The 20,919-nt window shown below is 37.7% G+C and overlaps 1 protein-coding gene across 3 annotated transcripts in view; it reads right to left on the bottom strand.

Moving 5' to 3' along the window:
* The window catches only part of SLC38A9 (solute carrier family 38 member 9), an 85,264-nt gene that overhangs the window by 3,940 nt on the left and 60,405 nt on the right, over positions 1 to 20,919 (bottom strand). For 2 of the 3 annotated variants that reach the window (XM_010386470.1, XM_030927502.1), the window contains 4 exons: positions 19,343 to 19,450; positions 15,959 to 16,065; positions 5,365 to 5,478; positions 3,570 to 3,718 (listed from right to left, as the gene is read on the bottom strand). In XM_010386470.1, coding sequence (XP_010384772.1) covers positions 3,570 to 3,718; positions 5,365 to 5,478; positions 15,959 to 16,065; positions 19,343 to 19,450 — 478 coding nt within the window. The remainder of the gene's footprint in view (positions 1 to 3,569; positions 3,719 to 5,364; positions 5,479 to 15,958; positions 16,066 to 19,342; positions 19,451 to 20,919) is intronic. The other variant, XR_004056370.1, reaches the window with a different exon arrangement.

Below are 20,919 nucleotides of genomic sequence, written 5' to 3'. Positions count from 1 at the left end.
TACCCTGAGCTTGACAATGTTTAAAGGCTCTTATGATGAAATTAGTGATAGTATTAATGAAATTGGGTTTTGATATTGTAAAATGAAGTGTGTCAACATTTGGAAGATCCACAGAACTCAGAGAACCAATATTTTCCAAATGATCAAACAGATGTTACAGAATCATGCATGCGTAAAAGATCCAAAGTGCACGACAGACCAATTGGTTTTAATGTCAACAAGTTTCAGATTCCACATTGCAACTCATAAGAAGCTACCACTTGTCAGGTTTTGGCACAGTATCAAAGAAGAATATCCAGAATTATATGAAAAGGCTATTAAAAGTACTCTTTCTTTTTCCAACTATCTATGTGAGGCTGGATTTTCTTCACAAATCTAAATGAAAACAGCATATTATAACATGGAATGCAGAAGTAGAGAGGAGAATCCAATTGTCTACTAGTAAAGCAGAAATTAGAGTTTTGCAAATGTAAATTAAAGTTTTTTTTTTTTTGAGATGGAGTCTTGCTGTGTCACCCTGGCTGGAGTGCAGTGGTGCCATCTTGGCTCACTGCAACCTCCGCCTCCTGAGTTCAAGCAATTCTCCTGCCTCAGTTTCCCAAGTACCTGGGATTATAGGTGCCTGCCACCACGCCAGGCTAATTTTTGTATTTTCAGTAAAGACGGGGTTTCACCATGGTGGCCAGGATGGTCTCCATCTCCTGACCTCATGATCCACCCGCCTCGGCCTCCCAAAGTGCTTGGATTACAGGTGTGAGCCACCACGCATGGCCAAATTAAAAATTTTTTGAAAGCAGTTATTTTTTTTTTTAATTTTAATGTTAGTGGGTATATAGTAGGTGTATATATTTATGGGGTACATGAGATGTTTTCATACAGGCATGTAATACATAATAATCACATCATGGAGACTGGGGTATCCATCCCCCGAAAGTGGTTTTTTACAAAAATGTTACTTAACAAGTAATGGTTTTATTATTGATTTTAAAGAAATTAAAAATACTTTGCTGGGCACAGTGGCTCATGCCTGTAATACCAGCACTTTGGGAGGCCGAGGCGGGCGGATCACCTGAGGTCAGGAGTTCAAGATCAGCCTGCCCAACATGGCGAAACGCCATCTTTACTAAAAATACAAAAAATTAGCCAGGCATGGTGGTGGGTGCCTGTAATCTCAGATACTTGGGAGGCTGAGGCAGGAGAATTGCTTGAACCCAGGAGGCAGGGGTTGCAGTCAGCCGAGATGCACCACTGCACTCCAGCCTGGGCAACAAGACTGAAACTCCATCTCAAAAAAACAAAAAACAAAACAAAAAAACCTAAATTCTATTTTTTAATATTTAAATGCTGATACCTATACCTGCATAAACTAAAGCTCCTGGAGTCGTCCATACATTTTTAAGAGCATAAAGGGTCCTGAGACCAAAAATTATGCTCCAAAGTATGCACACTCTATAGAGTACTTATAACTGTCGGATAAATGAAAATGACAGTGTGTTCTTGGTGGCAGGGGAAGAACTGTAATGTGAAAACAAAAGGGAAATCTCTGACTTTTTCCAAGAAGAAAAAACATTCTTGTAAAGATAGCCACAATTCTGCAAAATAATGGCAGAAAACAGGAATAATGTATTTGCTTAGCAGTTTTTCATCTATGACTTCACTGCATTTATCTTCTTCGATGAATATAAATACAGTAGGGTAGAAACACAATCAGAGGCTTACATTTACTGAGCTCCAATCTTCTGGATAATAATATTAGAACTATAGTTGCTGCTATACTTATCAGTGCTTGAACCTGGTAACTCTTGACTTTTGCTTTGTTTTGAAACCAACATATTTATGGCGAAAATTATTTACTGAAGAAGCAGACTACATTAGTTCATTTTAAACAAGAACTGATTAAGACTACTTGTTTAGTTGGTTACTGTAAATGCAATTTTTTTTCAAATTTTATTTAAAAGTTTTATTTCTTTAAAAGAACTTATTCCTAATAAAAGTGGATTAGGTTCTTTTCACTAGGATGAACCTATAATAAGACTTAATGTAAGAGTAGGAGTTAGCCAAGGGCTCACAAGAGGACTGCTGGGAAACTCTGAAATGACATATAGAAATTTCTCTTGGATGAGGGTAACCAGCTTTGAACAGATTTTCAAAAGAACTCACAACTCCTTCATCCCCAATAAGAGGTTAACAATTATAGCAGTAATTTAAACTTGTTATATATCAAATAAAAATTAATTATATATCTGACCTTCAATTCTTAACAATTGATCATTTATGTAAAACTGCATAAATGTTAATGAACATAAAAGTAAGGATTGTTGGACTCAGAAAACCATACCCCAAAATGAAAGCCTTAGAAACAAAAGTTTCTCTGACCTTCTGAATCTCAGTCCCATTCTCCCGAAGCTAGCTTAGAAACTAGAATCCCTCTTCTCCAAGGTGGAAACGGAAACATTTTCCCTCAAGCTGGCCATAAAACCTAAAAACATAACTCGAATTTCCCTCTATTTCTGTGTAAAAACTAGCCATAAAGAAATGATCTGACCTGTCTTGTTTGACTGCAGGTCGTAAGACTCCCATAACAGAGGGGGTCCTGCCCCAGACTCAGATGAAAAAACATATGCTCAGAGAAGCTAAGAATCTAGACAGAGGGGCCTTGCTGGGTTTCCCCACTCAGTCTATTAGCATTAGACATGGCTGTTCACATAAACGTAATCAGAAAAATGGACAATTTCCCCTGTATCTTTGGGTCTTCTTTCTAAAGGCTCCCATGTAACATAAAACCACATACAAATACATATATATGCCTTTTCTCCGCCTTTTTTTTTTTTCTTTTGGAGACAGGGTCTCATTGTATCACCCAGAGCAGTGGCATGATCTCAGCTCACTGCAGCCCCTATCTCCTGGGCTCAAACGATCCTCCTCCTCCTACCTCAGCCTCCTGAGTAACTGGGACTACAAGCATGCCCACCATGCTCAGCTAAGTTTTAAAAATTTTGTAGAGATGGAGTTTCACTATGTTGCCCAGGTTGGTCTTGAACTCCTGGGCTCAAGTGATCCACCCACCTTGGCCTCTAAAAGTGCTAGGATTACAGGCATGAGCTACTGAGCCTGGCCCTTTTTGCCTATTAATCTGCCTTTTGTCAGTCATTTTCAACAAACCTTCAGAGGGCAAAGGGGAAGATTTCCCTTGGCCCTGATAGCTTCAATGACCAATAATTAAAATAAAAGTGTTGCTTCTCATTAGCTACACATTGCCAACATAGGTACTATACACTATAAACTTCTTGACAACATGTAAATCAATAGCAATTAAATAATAAGATAAATATAAGTGGTATCAAAGCTAATTAACTATACTGGAAGGAACGAACTTTAAATCATTCTAGACAAGGGAGTGGCTTCTATTTTTAAAGCTCTTCAGGGAAGAGGACACCAATGATCTATCTTTAGTCACCACTTTCATTAGGCATTTTTATAGCAAAAGGATCAGTCACACTTTAAACTGACCTGCTTGCACAGTCATTTGTTGCTTGGCACATCTTGCTGGTCAAGAGAAGAGCCCTTACCTCGGATAAATGTCACCGAAGATATGGCCCAAAAGCTGGACACGAGCCAGGTAGCCTAAGAGTGGGTATACAGTCATCATCTGGAACAGCAGGAATATCCTTGCAATGAAGGACAGGGTGTCACTGCTAGGGAAGTTGTCTAAAAAATTCTAATCCAAGAAAGATAATGAGGTCATGTTAAAAATCAAATTCAGTACACACATTCATAAAATGGAATGTCTTCTGCTTATTTTGAACACAGGTGCTACTCCAATTGTGACTTGTGGACTAGTGCCCATCCACAACTACTTGTTAAGTATTTTTTCAATGAGGTAAGTATAGAAATTGAGTGTTTAGAAACTTTTACAGAAATATGACATTGCCACAATTTTATTCTATTTTACAAAAGTATCAGCATGCAATTTATGTAACATTAAAGCAACAGCAAAGACAATTTTGTCCTTCACTACAGATAGATCGAGAAAGCACTGCTCTATGTGGTTCAAGGAAAATACCAGTCTGCTTTAAAGATTTAAAGAGCTAATTTAATTCAGTGTTATTTTACCCTCTCTGGCTCTCTTGCTTTCCTCCTCTGAAGCACTGTAAGCACTTTTGATGTAAAGATGACAGAATAAGGTGAGAGTATGTCTATCACCTACTGCATCATTGTTTATCACTAAATTGAAAAGGATTTATCTCTTCTTCCTTTCATGACCCTTTTCTCCATTTTGGTTTGGTATCTTAAAAAAAGTTAACTACGCAGAATTTTTATCTTTTCTTTCAAATACAAATATCACAAATATTCCTATTCCCAAGGGAGTAGGCTTTGTATGAGTTTGTTCGTATCAGGGAAATTTCCAGCAAACATTTGGCTGCCAAAGAACTTCTGGAGTCAAGAAAATCAAGAAAATAAGAACATGTCCAAGCTGCCATAATAGCAGTAATTCAAACTTATTTTTCTTATAAAGATGAGAACACTATTAACATTATTCTGCTGAAATAACCATTATAATTCAGCTGTAATAAATCACATGTATATTCCATTGCACTCTATAAGAGGAATTTCTTCTGACCAGAAAGTCACTTGTGAAATGTTGTTTTTTGTGAGAAACTCTTCAGTCACTTATAACTAAAGACTATACGATTGCTAAGGTTTTGATGGGTTAAATCAAAGAAAATATTAGTTACGGCAATCTTTTATTAAAATATTTTTTTCTTTTACTCTGTCTCTCTCTCTCTTTTTTTTTTTTTTTTTTTTAACCCTCTGGTAACTCATAGAACATCTCTCTCTCTCTTTTTAATAGTCAAATACTCTTTTTTTTTGTTTTGCTGCCTGTCACTCAGTATAAGAATGAGAGTCTGATTAATCATTAGGGTCTGATAAACTAAGACTCTAGTTTATCTAGGGCATTCCTGATGTGGGCTTTAAAAAATAGGGAGTTCATTCAATGTATTCTCTGTGAGGTTTTATAACTACATGAGAACTACTCATAACAGTTCCCCACAAAAAGAGAAATATATGTACGTAATAGACATTTATTTGAGTACCACAAGGTGCCTGGCACGTAGTACATTATCTCAGAGTCCATCTAAAAATCAAATGGGGTACTTATTATACTATTTAATGGAAAAAAAAAAAAAATAAAGCTCAGAAAGAAAAGGGAAGGTGCCTAAGTTCCCATACTTGGAGTAGATAGCAGAGACGGCATTAAAACCCAGGTCTATCTGATGTTATATCTTGCCACTGTATCACCCTGCCTACTATAAATACATGAAAGTGTACACAATCACACAGAGAGGCTACACCGTGCCTTACCTGCTCAATACAATCTTTGGATAATGGTGGTGAAGGAAATGAAGCAAAAACCAGGACTCCAATATAGAGATAAGTTAATGTCACCAGCATATAAGCAATGCACAGGTCCCTCACCTGTAAATACAGAACAAAAGTCCCATAATACTGAAGAACTTTGCAGTAAGTCTACCTGAATAGGCTAAGAAGACTAACAAATAAATACAAAATTTGTCTTTTTACCTTGTACATGTGTGTATATATTTCTAGATATTCAATTTGTTCACAGAAAGTAGTTAAAACAAAATCCACATACTTTACAATTAGTCTGCCAATTTTTTTTAAAAAAGTAGTCTGAAGTATGTAGACTAAGCTACCTGTTGGCAGACTTAGAAGTTAACATAAACAGTGGTTTAACATGACTGAAATTCTGACTTAATTTCAAAAGATAATTTAGTTGCCAAATTACAAAATACTATAACTACAATAATAAAGCTAAGGGACAATAAGAAAGTAAGCATAAGCCATTTCAGTATGGTCTGCAACATTTTAAAAATTCTTCCGTTGGTAAATTAACTTATTAAAATATGCCTAGACCACAGCAGAGTAGAACATACTAAATTATATTTAATAAAAAAAGAAAGCTAAAGAAGAGACAATAAGCAGTATTAAAGGCAAGCTTAATAAATCTAAACAGTAAACAAAAGGAAATCAAAAGGCAGCTGCTCAAACAGCTGCACAATGTTACTGGAATCAGCAAACAAATGCAGAACATTAAATAAAGTGGACTGCTTTCTTCTACTGCGGTTCCCACCCTCCCAACCTCCCATCTCCATGCAAAGTAAAAATCTCCAAGACATTTAATGTAGCCAGCTGTCAGATCCAAACAGAACAGATTCTCCAGCTCAAAAATCTGGTCTTCATCGCCACTAAAGTTATGGCCAAACAATTCAGCACAATTAAATTATGGCAACAAGCCTATTCATTTTTTATTTTAAACAAAAATTACTTTGAAAGCTAAGGACACAAATTAGAAAAAAATAAACTTAAAAACATTTGATAGCACAATAAAAAAACCTGGACATTTGGTATTAGGGAACATTTCTGACTTTTTGGATTACTTTCTTCCTTAAATGGGCTAGCTAACATAGTAGAGTTTTATAAACTTGACTGTTGACAAATTCAGTTAAAAAGCAAGTAACAAATTATGACAAATCTTAAGGTCAGGTCTAAATTGACAATCAGCTTGAAAGTAAATCAAGGGTTTTAAACCCTAAATTAGATGGTGAATAAGCCCATGGAGCTAAAGGCTTATGCAGATTGGTTCCAGTCCTCTCAAAATGCTTCTAATTGCTTAGGAATGAGGAAGAGAATGACCAAACCTCCTGGGGGGTTCTCAGAATCATTCCTCTTGAGTTCATGAAGCTCTAGGTCTGACGGGAGGCCAGACTTCAGTCACCCCTAGGGTTGCCTCATGATCTTGTGTGGGATGAACAGCAATGAACCAGGTCAAATCTACTTTTTTGTCAAAGAGTAGTAGTTTCCCATTATGATGTTTGAAAGTCATTCTACACTCAACCTACTCAATGCTACTCAAGAACAGAGGTAGCCTTGTAAAAAAATCTTGGGAGGCAAAGCAGCTGGGCCTGAGACAGCTCTCTGTAAAGTGGGACAGCCACCATTCCATAGACAGTTTTCAGCTTATCTACTACCTGATCACCGCGTTATTTTGGTCTGACTTGTTGCAAAGAAGTGTACCATAACACACTTCAGGGGAAATCTGATTAAGATGCAAAGGCTATGGTGCAGAGCTTCCAATAAGACTTTTCCCCTCTGCTTCTCTGTTCTCACGGCACTATATACAGATCTCAAATACAGCAATGACAGTATTGTGACAGTCATGAACTTTTATTATAAAAGTAATCCATGTGCATGATATAAAGAATTTCAAGTGGAGATAAAATATGTCCCTTGACATCCCTAAAATAGCCAAGGTTAATAGTTCTTGTATCATGTTGGTATTTTAATTTTTCTCTAAATGTGTCTGTACCACAAGACTCTGGGATTCTGAGGACAGGGACCATGTCTTTTTCTTCTTTGTATCCCCAATACCCAAGACCACACCTGGTACATAGGAGGAACATGGTAAATGTAGATAAAGAAAAATAGTCACATTGGTTTTATTAAGTGCTTGTAGGTGCCAGGCTCTATTGCTAAGCACATTACAAGTGTCATCTCATTTAATCCTCATTGCAACTTTATAATGTAGATACTGTCATTTTCTTCATTTTACAGATGTAAACTAAGATGCAGCAAGGTTACAAAACTCGTTTGTGGCTGCAAAGTGGGTATCTGGTGAAACCAATATTCAAATCAAGATCCTTTTAGTTCCAAATTGCAGGTCCTCAGCTGCTATGATAGAGAGCTGACCAGTCGCCAATGCAGTTGTGTCACAGTTAATAAACAATAATAATAAAAAAAGAGAGGTAACAAGTTATGAGTAACAACTATACAACAGAACACATACAGGGATGCTTTCATTTTGAGACACTAAAATCAGAAAAGTTCTATTTCACGGTACTCCAACATACCTTCAGTAAAAGTAGCTCAGGAGCTATATATGTGTTTTCATCTGAATACTCTGATGAACAGAAATGATGCTTTTATTATAAAAGCAGCTGAGGTTTAGCATGACGCTGGGAAATATACCACTTATGAACAGTATACACATATGTGGGCTTTGCTATTCTCTGGCTCAAATACAAGCCATTACTAAAGATATAGTTCGGTCTAAAGATATAGCCTCTTGAAAGCCCATTTAATGGAAGAGCATAGAAAAAAGCTATTCTTTAGAAAATGAGGCTCAAAGTAAAAAATATATTTAAAAAGAGACACAAGTGACAATATAAATTGGTAATTATGTCAAGAAGCCTATACATTAATAAGGTAACTGATTCTGCCTTGTGAATAATAAATGGCTGGCAGGGTTGACGGTAGAAAACTAATGACAGGTAGAATGCCAAGTCAGAATGAAAACTGGATCTACAACAGGCCCAGAAGTGGGTTTGGGAGCACATTCTATTTGTCAGATATGGTTTATTATTTGTTCCACATACCGTTCATAGTGAAAATACTATCCAGTGGAGTATTTACTAACAAAAATGACAGAAACTGACCACACAGGCTGACCCCAAAAATTTACATAACTTCTCCTGGTATATAGCCAAGTAAACCACAGATTCATATGAGGAAGAAAAAAGTAAATAACAAATCACGATATAAGGCATTTCAAATTGTTTTAAAGAACAAAGCAGGGTAATACAACTAAACACAGACAAAACAAAACTAAACAAAAGAAACACTTAGAGGTTCTGATTCAAATACAATAAGAAAATATCAAGAGGTCAATCCACACAACCAGGAGGGTTATAGGGACTACATATTCTGGTGATAAACTAGTTGGATGGTCTTCAGCTCCCTAATCCCCCTTTTTTGGCAAGATATGACAAAAGAACAGGAATGATGGCCGGGTGGGGTGGCTCACGCCTGTAATCCCAGCACTTTGGAAGGCTGAGGCGGGTGGATCACCTGAGGTCAGGAATTCAAGACCAGCCTGACCAACATGGAAAAACCCCGTTTCTACTAAAAATACAAAATTAGCCAGACGTGGTGGCAGGTGCCTGTTATCCCAGCTACTTGGGAGGCTGAGGCAAGAGAATTGCTTGAACTGGGGAGGTGGAGGTTGCGGTAAGCCAAGATCGTGCCACTGCACTCCAGCCTGGGCAACAAGAACGAAACTTCGTCTCAAAAAAAAAAAAAAAAAAAAAAAAAGGAATAGAAATGATATCCCATTTACACATATAACAAATTACATTTGATGGAAAAAAAAAAACTGTATGAAATGAAGTTGAACTTGGAAAACCTAGAAAATTTGATCACTACACCTATTTGGGAGTTTGTTTCTTCCTTTGCAAATGTCTTTAGTTCCAAGTCCAGCTATAATTTACATAGAAGAAGAGGCCTTTTCTATTCTTTTGTCTTCTTTTCTATTTTCAAACTTTTGTTTACTGAGCTTGGAATGATCCAGTATCCACATTATGAATTCAGAGTCCCTGGCAAGCTTTATATTTTTCGACTTTAATCTCAAGAAAATATTATGCCATGATATTAACAGGACTTCTTTCAAATTACTTACTGAAACCTGCTGAAAAGTATAATCATTAAATAAATCAAATGACAAAGTTTTTATCAGAATATAGTACCCATTTAGCTAGATTTTTGCTAACATAAAAGCCAATTTCAGTATAATCAAAAAGAGAGTATATATATTTACATATAGTCAAAGTGTTTAGAATGTTGCTGGCACATAGTGCTTCATAAATGTTAGCTTTATCCTTAGCAATTATTAATATTTTAAGAAGTTAACATAAAGTACAACTAGTTTTTTGAAAGGTAGACCATCACTTCATAACCCAATTTCAATTAAGACAGTAAAAACAAACAAACACACAAACAAACAAACAAAAACAACCATTTAAACCTTTGTGTGTGTGTGTGTGTGTGTGTGTGTGTGTGTGTGTGTGTTTTTGAGATGGAGTCTCGCTCTGTTGCCCAGGCTGGAGGGCAGTGGCGTGATCTCAGTTCACTGCAACCTCTGCCTCCCGAGTTCAAGTGATTCTCCTGTCTCAGCCTCCCAAGTAGCTGGAATTGCAGAGGCCCACCACCATGCTTGGCTAATTTTTGTATTTTTAGTAGAGACGGGGTTTTGCCATGTCTGGCCAGGCTGGTCTCGAACTCCTGACCTCAGCTGATTCAACCGCCTCAGCCTCCCAAAGTGCTGGAATTACAGGCGTGAGTCACCATGCCCAGCCATTGAAACCTTTGCTTTTAAGCCTTTGTTTTAAAAGTAGTTTCCACAAGTGACAAAAGGTGAATCAAATCATATTAGCTGAACCTAACATAATAGTTCTACAAAGTCCTCATCCTAATACTAAGTGGAAAGAATTCATTTTATGGTATTTACATATGAAATACGGATTTCAAGGCCCACTGAGTGTTCTACTAAGAAAGGCAAAGACATGTCCTCAGTCCTTGGGAGACCATGAACCAAGAACGCCCATCTCAATCCAGCCCTGAGCTTCTCACAGTGGGGCATATACACCTCCAGATAAACTGGTGTGACTTTCCAGAAAAGCAATTCAACTTGAGAATTCTGGCGAGTGAAAAGTTAAGCACAGACAGTCCTCACTTTGCAGGGTGGTATGAGATTATAAAAATTACTGTGCAACCTGAAACTGTGCAAAGTGATCACAATAATCAATGGGAAAAACATATAATTGTTCTATGATCTTTAACAATTGTCAAAACATTAAATATTGTTATAAATGTGTAAGGAAATGAAGAAAAAGTAAAACATTTTTAAAAGTACATTGCAATGTCAGAAATATTGAGCTTAAAATATTTTATGTTTTGTAAAAACATACCAAGAGTAGTCTGAACTACGTTTGCCTCCTTCTTCTCATTGTATAACTTAACAAAACGGAGCAGGCATCTTTTCCATGCCTTGGTGAACCATCATACTTCTTTATCCCAACTATGCACCAGCTTCTAACATTTCATCTTTTGTGCTTTCAATGTTGTGAGACATCTCTGAGAATTCAATTAATGTGAAGTTTTCTGCCAATTGCACTTCCTCTGGGATATCTTCATTCTTGTAATCATAACCACTTTCCAAATGCATGTTGATAAGCTCAACTTCCTTAAGTTTCTCTGGCTGCATATCTGGAGTATATATGTATACTCCAGCAGTGTCAACATTTCCACAGTTGGCTATTTCTTTTGTAACTCTTTATATAGAATTGAATTCAAATTTCACTTCTTGCATTATTGTTTTGTTTCATTGTAACACTTTCACTTTGTTTGACAATTCCTTGTTCAAATATCCATTTTTTGTAAAATATGTCAGTTTATCACTGGGAGACAAGGAGTTAACACAACTATCTGCTTTGCAGACTGTACCGTGAAAAACATACACAGTGACCAGTCATTGACAGACTTTGCAAGAAGTTATGTGATTGGTTACTAATTATCACATGCACTTGTTTTTTACGTAGTGCTTTGTGAAGTGAGGGCTAGCAGCTACTACTTTACAGGTACTAATAGTTAAAAATCTGACCTTGCCTGTGCCCGACCGGAGCCAGCGGTTCTTCAAGCACCCAGCATCCAGCGAGACGCACAGCGCACCGATGGAGGGGACATGGGCAGAGCAATGGTGGCCAGGCTTGGCTAGGGCTGCTGCTACTGGCACTGCTCCTATCCACGCAGATTTATTCCAATGAAACAACTGTTGTAACAGTTTCAAGTAGCTCCTCCCAGAATACTTCAACTGCCCCAAATCCAGCTAATGCCACTACCAAGGCGGTTGGTGGTGCCCTGCAGTCAACAGCCAGTCCCTTCGTGGTCTCACTCTCTCTTCTACATCTCTACTGTTAAGAGACTCAGGTCAAGAAACATCTTCTAAACCCAATCCAAATGGCGTTTGGAAGTCCGATTTGGCAAGGAAAAACAGGTCTTCTTCGAATCTACTAATTCCACACCTTTTATTGATACAAAATGTTGAGAATCCCAAATTTGATCGGTTTGAAGAACATGTGAGGATCCCAATTTGATCGGTTTGAAGAACATCTAGTTTGAAGAACTAGATGATGGAGGCCAATATTAAATCTGCTGGTGTTTCATGTATAAGATGAAGGAGAGGCAACATCCAAAATAGCTAAGACATGATTGCCTTGAATGTGGCTTAAGAAATACTACCTTGAAAATAAGAATAGTAATAAAGGATGTGATTGTGGAATGGAGATTCAGTTTTCATTTGATTCATTAATTCTATAAGGCCATAAAACAGATAATATAAAAAGCTTCCATGATTCTATTTATATGTACATTAGAAGGAACTTCCAGGTGTTACTGTAATTCCTCAATGTATTGTTTCGACAGCACTAATTTAATGCCGATATACTCTAGATGACGTTTTACACTGTTGAGCTATCGCTGTTCTCTTGGGAACTGAACTTACTTTCCTCTTGAGGCTTTGGATTTGACATTGCATTTGACCTTTTACTTAGTAATTGACACGTGCCAGGGCAATGATGAATGAGAATCTAACCCCAGGTCCAAGCATTCTGAGCAACTCTTGATTATCCATATAGTCAAATGATAGGCATTTCCTATCACCTATTTCCATTCAATAAGAGTGCTACATTCATTTAGCTAAACAGATTCCAAAGAGTAGAACTGTATTGACCGTGACTAATTTCAAAATACTTTTTTTAATTATTATTATTTTTTAGATGGAGTCTCACTTTGTCGCCCAGGCTGGAGTGCAGTGGCGCAATCTCAGCTCAGTGCACCCTCTGTCTCCCAGGCTCAAGCGTTTCTCCTGCCTCAGCCTCCCAAGTAGCTGGGATTACAGGCACCTACCACCACGCCCGGCTAATTTTTGTAATTTTACTAGAGACAGGGTTTCACCATGTTGCCCAGGCTGGTTTCGAACTCCTGACCTCAGGTGATCCACCTGCCTCGGCCTCTCAAAGTGCTGGGATTATAGGCTTGAGCCCCCGTGCCCAGCCGTCAAAATGCTTTTGATTTCTGTATATGTTGAATACTTTTTACAATTAAAAAAAAGATCTGTTTTGAAGGCAAAACTGCAAATCTTGAAATTAAAAAGGCAAAAATGTAAAGGAATCAAAACTGTAAATCAAGTATTTGGGAAGTGAAGACTGGAAGCTAATTTGCATTAAATTCACAAAAACTTTTATACTCTTTCTGTATATACTTTTTTTTCTTTAAAAAACAATTATGGATCAGAATAGCCACATTTGGAACACTTTTTGCTATCAGTCAATATTTTTAGATAGTTAGAACCTGGTCCTAAGCCTAAAAGTGGGCTTGATTCTGCAGTAAATCTTTCACAACTGCCTCGACACACAGAAACCTTTTTAAAAATAGACACTTGCTGAAGTCTTTTGTTCTCATGGTCACACCCTGATGCTTAGATGTTCTAGGAATCTAATATGGCCACAGTAGTCTTGATGACCAAAGTCATTTTTTTCCATCTTTAGAAAACTACATGGGAACAAACAGATTGAACACATCTGAAGCTACTGTGTGTGTGAATGAACACTCTTTTGCTTTATTCCAGAATGCTGTACATCTCTTTTGGATTGTATATTGTGTTTGTGTATTTATGCTTTGATTCATAGTAACTTCTTATGTTATGGAATTGATTTGCATTGAACACAAACTATAAGTAAAAAACAAGAAATGGCTGAAAAAAAATAAAATAAAAGTCTGTGGTAACTGAGGTTTGAACAAATGTTGTTAGGAGGAACTGATGTATTTTAACTAAACCAGATTAAAGAAACTGGTGCAAGTAACAACCATGCAACATGAGAACTTCCTGTAATTTAACTCATTTTGAGCCCCTCCCCTTTCCCTTTTCTTTTTTGAGGTGGAGTCTCACTCTATCGCCCAGGCTGGAGTGCCGTGACACGATCTTGGCTCACCACAACCTCCACCTCCCGGGTTCAAGCGATTCTCCTGCCTCAGCCTCCCGAGTAGTGGGTACTACAGGCGCGTGCCACCACACCCGGCTAATTTTTTGTATTTTTAGTAGAGATGGGGTTTCACTGTGTTAGCTAGGATGGTCTCAATCTCCTGACCTTGTGATCTGCCTGCCTTGGCCTCCCAAGGTGCTGGGATTACAGGCATGAGTCACTGTGCCCAGCCTGAGACTGTTTTCCAGTAAGACAAACAAATAATGAGCATGATAAAAACATGTGTAAATGTTTCAGATAAAACATGACACTTTGGTAAGATTGTGTTTGTCTTCCCCAGATTTCTAGGTGCATGAGGTTGTTCTGTTATTAGGGAGACTTTGGTGGTAAAGTTTGAGAAACACAGCCTTATGGATAGGATCATCCAATATATGAGAATTCTACTTAACAACATGAGTTTCTAGGGCACTTGGGCTAACTTGGCTTACAAGAAGAGACTGTAAATATCAGGAAAGAAAGGGTAAGAGGGGTAAAAATACCAAAAATTTCCAACCTCTGTTGTATGTTAGATCATGTTAACATCACAACCCTGATAGGTAGCTATCATTTTACATATGACAAAAATGAAATCTGAGGTAAGTTCACCAAATAGGAAGTATGAAAAATCCAGATTGACTCAAGTCCAACTCCATTTACAGGTAACATGCTACATGTATGGTCAGTAAAGATGAAGATGGAAAAGCTAAATTTATATTTTTGCTTTAGACTTCCTCTACTTAGAAAGGTTTTTGCCTCCTTAATGACTGCCAAACATTACCCCTTACTCAAAGCCTTCTCAGAATCCGCCTGCCTCAGCCTCTCAAAGTGGTGGGATTACAGGTGTGAGCCGCTGCACCCAGACTCTTTTAATCTTTTAACTGCAGTGTCTTTAAATGTAATTATCAACACAACGGGTTTAAACCTACTATGTTGCTATTTGTTTTCTATTTGTCACATCTATTCTTTGGTTCCTTTTCCATGGCTTCTTTTGGATCAGTTGTATTTTTTGTTTGTTTTTTTGAGATGAAGTCTGGATCTGTTGCCCAGGCTGAAGTGCAGTGGCGATCTTGGCTCATTGCAACCTCCGCCTCCCGGTTCAAGCAATTCTCTGTCCCAGCTTCCTGAGTTGCTGGGATTATAGGCATCTACCACCATGCCCGACTAATTTTTGTATTTTTAGTAGAGATGGGGTTTCACCGTCTCGGCCAGGCTGGTCTTGAACTCTTGACCTCGGGATCCACCTGCCTTGGCCACCTGAAGTGCTGGGATTACAGGCGTGAGCCACTGTGCCCGGCTGCATTTTTTTTTTTTTTAAGATGGGGTTTCGCTCTGTTGACCAGGCTAGAGTGCTGTGGCATGAACACAGTTCACCACAGACTTGGCTTCCTGGGCTTAAGCAATCCTGCTGCCTCAGCCTCCCAAGTAGCTGGGACTATAGGCATGTGCTACCAAACTGGGCTAATTTTTTCTGTAGAGACAGGGTCTAACCATGTTGCCCAGGCTGGTCTCAAATTCCTGGGCTCAAGTGATCTTCCTGCCTCAGACTCCCAAAGTGCTGGTATTATAGGCCTGAGCCACCATAGCCAGGGTATCTTTAAAAGATTTTACCACCATTAATGGCTTATTAGCTATACCTCTATTTTTTCAGTGGTTACTCTATGGCAGGCACCGGGGAACTATGACTCATGGGCCAAATCTTGTCTGATGTCTGCTTTTTGCAAACAGTTTCATTGAAACAATGCCATCACCCATTTGTTTATGTATTATCTATGGCTGCTGTCATAACATAACAGCAGAGCTGGGTAGCTGGAACAAAAACCATATGGCCTATAAGGCCTGAAATATTTATCATCTGAACCTTTATAGAAAAATTTGCTGACCACTGCTCTATGGTTTAAGTTTAAAAATTAAGATCTTGTGACAAAATTGCCTAATTGTACCCCAAATATAAAGTGGCTCAAATACTGACTTAAAAAGTTTATTCTCAGGAGATACAAAAGTCAATTCCAAAGATAATTACTCACATTGTTTTCTTGTTTCTTGTTGTTCTTCAAGAGTGTGATGATACAATTATGAATAAAAAAAGCAAGGGTAAGCACTCCAGTCAGCTGTGGAAACTGAAATCTTATCTCTAGGAGAAAAATAAAAACAAAAACATTAAAACTGACAGTTAGAAAATGAGTAGTGGTAGCCAACAGTTGATTACTAAAAATCAGTTGTCACTGTTTTATCCAGGGAATGAGAATATTAAAATGTCCTTAAAAAGTTCCTCAAGGCCAGCATTATACTTGGGCAAAGCACTCAAAAGGGGGGAAAAAAAGTATGCTCTGGCTGGGTGTGGTGGCTCACACCTGTAATCCTAACACTGTGGGAGGCCAAGGTGGGCGGATCACCTGAGGTAAGGAGTTTGAGATCAGCCTGGCCAACATGGTGAAACCTTGTCTCTACTAAAAATACAAAAATTAGCTGAGCGTGGTGGCAGCAGCCTGTAATCCCAGCTACTTGGGAGGCTGAGGCAGGGGAATCGCTTGAACCTGGGAGGCAGAGGCTGTAGTAAGCCGAGATCGCGCCATTGCATTGCAGCCTGGGTGAAAGAGCAATACTCCATCTCAAAAAAAAAAAAAAGTATACTCTGTGCAGGCGCTTTGTATCAATTATTCCTATTTGAGGTCATACAATTGGTATGGGGAAGGGCAGGATTCAAATTTAGGCTCTGTCTGACTTTAAAGTCCTTCATTTTTTTAATACCTGAACTTGCCAGAAAATTACCTCTAGAAAAGGAATTATGAAAGGGCAAACTGGTCATTTAACATTCTTCACTGACAAATCTAAAAAACATTATTTAAAAATAATAGAAATAAATGTCCTCCTACAGGGGATTCATTAAATTGAGATACAGTTGTGCAGTGGTATACGGTATCAAAAATCATGTTGTAGAGGCAGTTTCTTTTTTTCCCTATGATTGAAATAGCATACATACTGTGATTTTACTTTTTATTGCTTTATTCTTTTTGAGATAAGTTCTCACTCTCTTACCCAGGCTGGAATGCAGTGGCACAAACACGGCTGACCACAGCCCCAACTTTCTGGGCTCAAGTGATCTTCCTGTCTCAGCTTCCCTGGCAGCTAGGATTATAGGTGCATGCCACCACATCCAGCTAACTTTAAAAGAATTTTTTTTTTTTTTTTTTTTTTTTTTTTTTTTTTTGTAGAGACAGGGTCTTGCCATGTTGTCCAGGCTGGTCTTGAACTCCTGGGCTCAAGTAAAACTCCCACCACAACCTCCCAAAGTGCTGGGATTACAGGCATGAGCCACTGTGCCCAGCCTACTTTTACTTCTAAAATATATGTGTGTGTATAGATGTGTGCATGCAAAGAAAAAAGACGGGGGGGGGGGGGGATTATCCACAAAAATATAAATAGTGGTTACGTCAAGTTATGCAATTTATTTTAAATTAACCACTTACCTATAATCTCTAAATGTTCTGCAATAAACACAAAGCTACTTTAAAGTGAGAATAAAATAACACTGCAAAAGCACTGCCAATTTCTGTTTTGAGGACTGCTAATAGAAGGAAAAAAATTGATTTTAAGTAGAATAAAACCATGATTTAATTGAAAATAATGCTGGTCTAGGCAAACCCATCACAGGGGATTCCTTAGTGTAAAAAGTAGAAATGTATAAAAAGTCCACTGAGTCTGCTATATTATTTTAGGAAAAGAAGAGAAAACAATTAAGAATCAAGCACTAGCTCTAAAATAAAATAAATAAATCTAAATAGATTAGTTTTCAACACATTCTTTTTAATTTAGCTGAATTTCCTGTCTCTCAGAGTAATCAATTCTATTACTTAGTTAAGATACCCTGTAAAGCAATTTGTTATTTAATCCTTTTCTATCTTTTCTAATTAAGGCAAGTAAGACCACTGTTAGGTTTCTAACTTGTCATATTACAGTGGGTAGTCAGCTTTTCCCCATTAACTACCAAAAGCTATCTTTTTCAGAAAATTTATTGAAAACCTGAGACTCTTTTTAACAGCACTATTGAAATAAAATTCATGTTTCACCCACTTAAAGTGTACAACTAGTTTTTAATTGAACAGTATATTCACAGAGTTGTACAACCACAACTACAACACTTTATTCCTTTTCTATTGCCAAATAATATCCCATTGTACAGATATACCACATTTTGGCCAGGCGCGGTGGCTCATGACTGTAATCCCAGCACTTTGGGAGGCTGAGGCAGGCAGATCACCCGAGGTCAGCCTGGCCAACATGGTGAAACCCTGCCTCTACTAAAAATACAAAATTAGCTGGGCATGGTGGTGTGCGCCTGTAATCCCAGCTACTCAGGAGGCTGAGGCAGGAGAATCACTTGAACCGAGAGGGGGAAGTTGCAGTGAGTTGAGATTGCGCCACTACACTCGAGCCTGGGCAACAGAGTGAGACTCTGTCTTAAAAGAAAAAAGAAATATATACTACATTTTATTTATCCATTCGTTAGTGATAGACACTGGGCCGTTTCCACTTTTGGCTATTATGAATAATGCTGCTATAAACATGCATGTACAAGATTTTGTGTGGAAAATACACTTTTTTAAAGAACACATTTATGCCATGATTATTACATAATACATTAAATAACAGACTCCTTCACAAAATGGTTTTAAAGAAGCTCCAAACTTCTGCTGCTTACTTTATTCCTTTGAAAAGGCATATCAAGAAAGGATGTAAGCAGGAAGAAGACAATTGCATTACACATATCTGAGAAAGGATTCATATTTGGAATGTATAAAGAACTCCTATAAATCAATATAAAAAAGCAGACAGTTAAATAGAAAGATAGAAGAAACACTTCAGAAAAGATGAAATCCAAATGGCCAACAAACATATGAAAAGTTGCTAACTCCACTGATCATTACAGAAATGTAAATTAAAACCACATTGTATGTTCCCAACAAAAAGATAAAAATTTGAGGTGATGGATATCACAATTACCCTGATTGGAACACTACACATAGAGGTATTAAAATATCATATGTACCTCCCTAAATATGTACAACTATTTTATGTCAATAAAAATTTTTAATTAAAAAGCACAAAACCACAATGTAATACCACATTATATACTCATCAGAAAGGCTGGATGAAAAACACAGAAAGTGCAAGTATTAGCGCACTATAACTTAAATGAACTTCAACTAATAAGTAGAAATGACAAAGGGCCCTGGTTACCACTAACTGCAGGAAACTCAAAATAATCTCAATTGTAGTCCTGTTTTTCACTTATTAGCATTTATAAAAATGCCCAGCATAAAAAAATCATTACTTGTTTTAGAACAGCATAACAATGGTTAATTTAAGATCACATTATTGTAATTTATTATTTTGCCAAAACAGCTCACCTGGTACAAAAAATTCTGTTGGTATAAACCAATGAAATTCCAAATGAAATCCCAAGCGAACAGCCTTAAAGGTGACAAGGAAAATCAAATAAAGGACAGATACTGTGCCTGTGAGGAAAAAATTCAGAAACCATTTATTATCTTTGTGTGTTTTACAGATTATTTTAAAATCAAGCATTGTTTCCATAGTCTCAGCAAAGTGTGGGAAACTGTTACCTGCATTGATTATCTCCACTAACACCCAGCTGGAATCTAAAGACTAGAAACAAGCTGAGGGAGTTACCAGAAAAAGAACAAAAAAACTCTATGTAGTAGGCCTAACAAGAATCAGACAGGTTGGGCGTGGTGGCTCACACCTGTAATCCCAGCACTTTGGGAGGCCGAGGTGGGCAGATCACCTGAGGTCAGGAGTTCGAGATCAGCCTGGCCAACATGGCGAAACTTCATCTCTACTAAAAACACAAAAGTTAGCCAGGTGTGATGGCACGTGCCTATAATCCCAACTACTTGGAAGGCTGAGACAGGAGAATCACCTGAACTCGGGAAGCAGAGGTTGCAGTGAGCCAAGATTGCACCACTGCACTCCAGCCTGAGCGACAGAGCGAGACTCCATCTCAAAGGAAAAAAAAAAAAATAAGAAAAGAAGAATCAGATGAAGGTAGCTCATACATTGCTGAATGCAAACAAAACTGCTTCATTTACTTATGAGTTGAGTTTAAGCAGAAGATATAAGCAGAGAGTCCACTATAAAATTGTAGGATTACATAGGATAAAACTAACTTTCATTCTTTGAATTGGAAGTGTTAGAGACAGTCTGTCACAGTATTTAATGTGAGATGGTAAGAAGGTAAAGAAAAAAAAGCAGTGAACATGGATCAAAAGCATATTTGAGAAAGGTGAGAAGCCAAAATACATGAACAATCCTGATCTAGTATCTAGATGAGGTTTTGACTGGGTAGCACTACTTGCTAGATGGAGATTCCAGACTCCATTCTCAGGTATTACATACAGGGTAAAATGGGCATTCAGAATTTTTTAGTAGTGTAGAAGGCAGAAGATTATTCCTTTTAAGAAATTAAGTCTAGTCATTATGGAGTAGAGTCAGAAAACTCAGGAAGGCCTTAGATGCTAATTCCTCTAATGAAGCTATGGTTTTAAGAGAAAGGGAAACTACCAACGAAAAGAACAAAAGCAGAATATCCTTAAGGAGCTGGAGAATCAACGATCAACCTGGTTGGAACTCTGGTGATTGTTGTGCCCAATTGAGCAAATCCTTCTATAAGTTTATATTATTTTAAAAGATCTGTTTCATAGAAAAGTTGGCAAGCAAATCAGGAAACCACGAATGAGTGATATAAGCAGTACTGTCGGTTTGGAGATTAGCTGATTCATAAAGGATGAAAACAAGACGGCAGAGCTTATATAACCACAACTCTTCATCTTCTGTGTGTCTATGGCAGCTTACAGTAAATTCTGTACCTGAGGCAGACAGGCAAAGAAAAATAATTTTAACTTTTCCTTTGGTCTTCTGGAAACCTAGAAGCCACTGCCTTGTTCCTTGATGTGATGGGTTATAT

This window comes from Rhinopithecus roxellana, chromosome 3 (genome assembly GCF_007565055.1).
Source record: "Rhinopithecus roxellana isolate Shanxi Qingling chromosome 3, ASM756505v1, whole genome shotgun sequence".
Classification (NCBI taxonomy): Eukaryota; Metazoa; Chordata; class Mammalia; order Primates; family Cercopithecidae; genus Rhinopithecus; species Rhinopithecus roxellana.
This window is presented reverse-complemented; position numbering and strand designations above follow the sequence as displayed.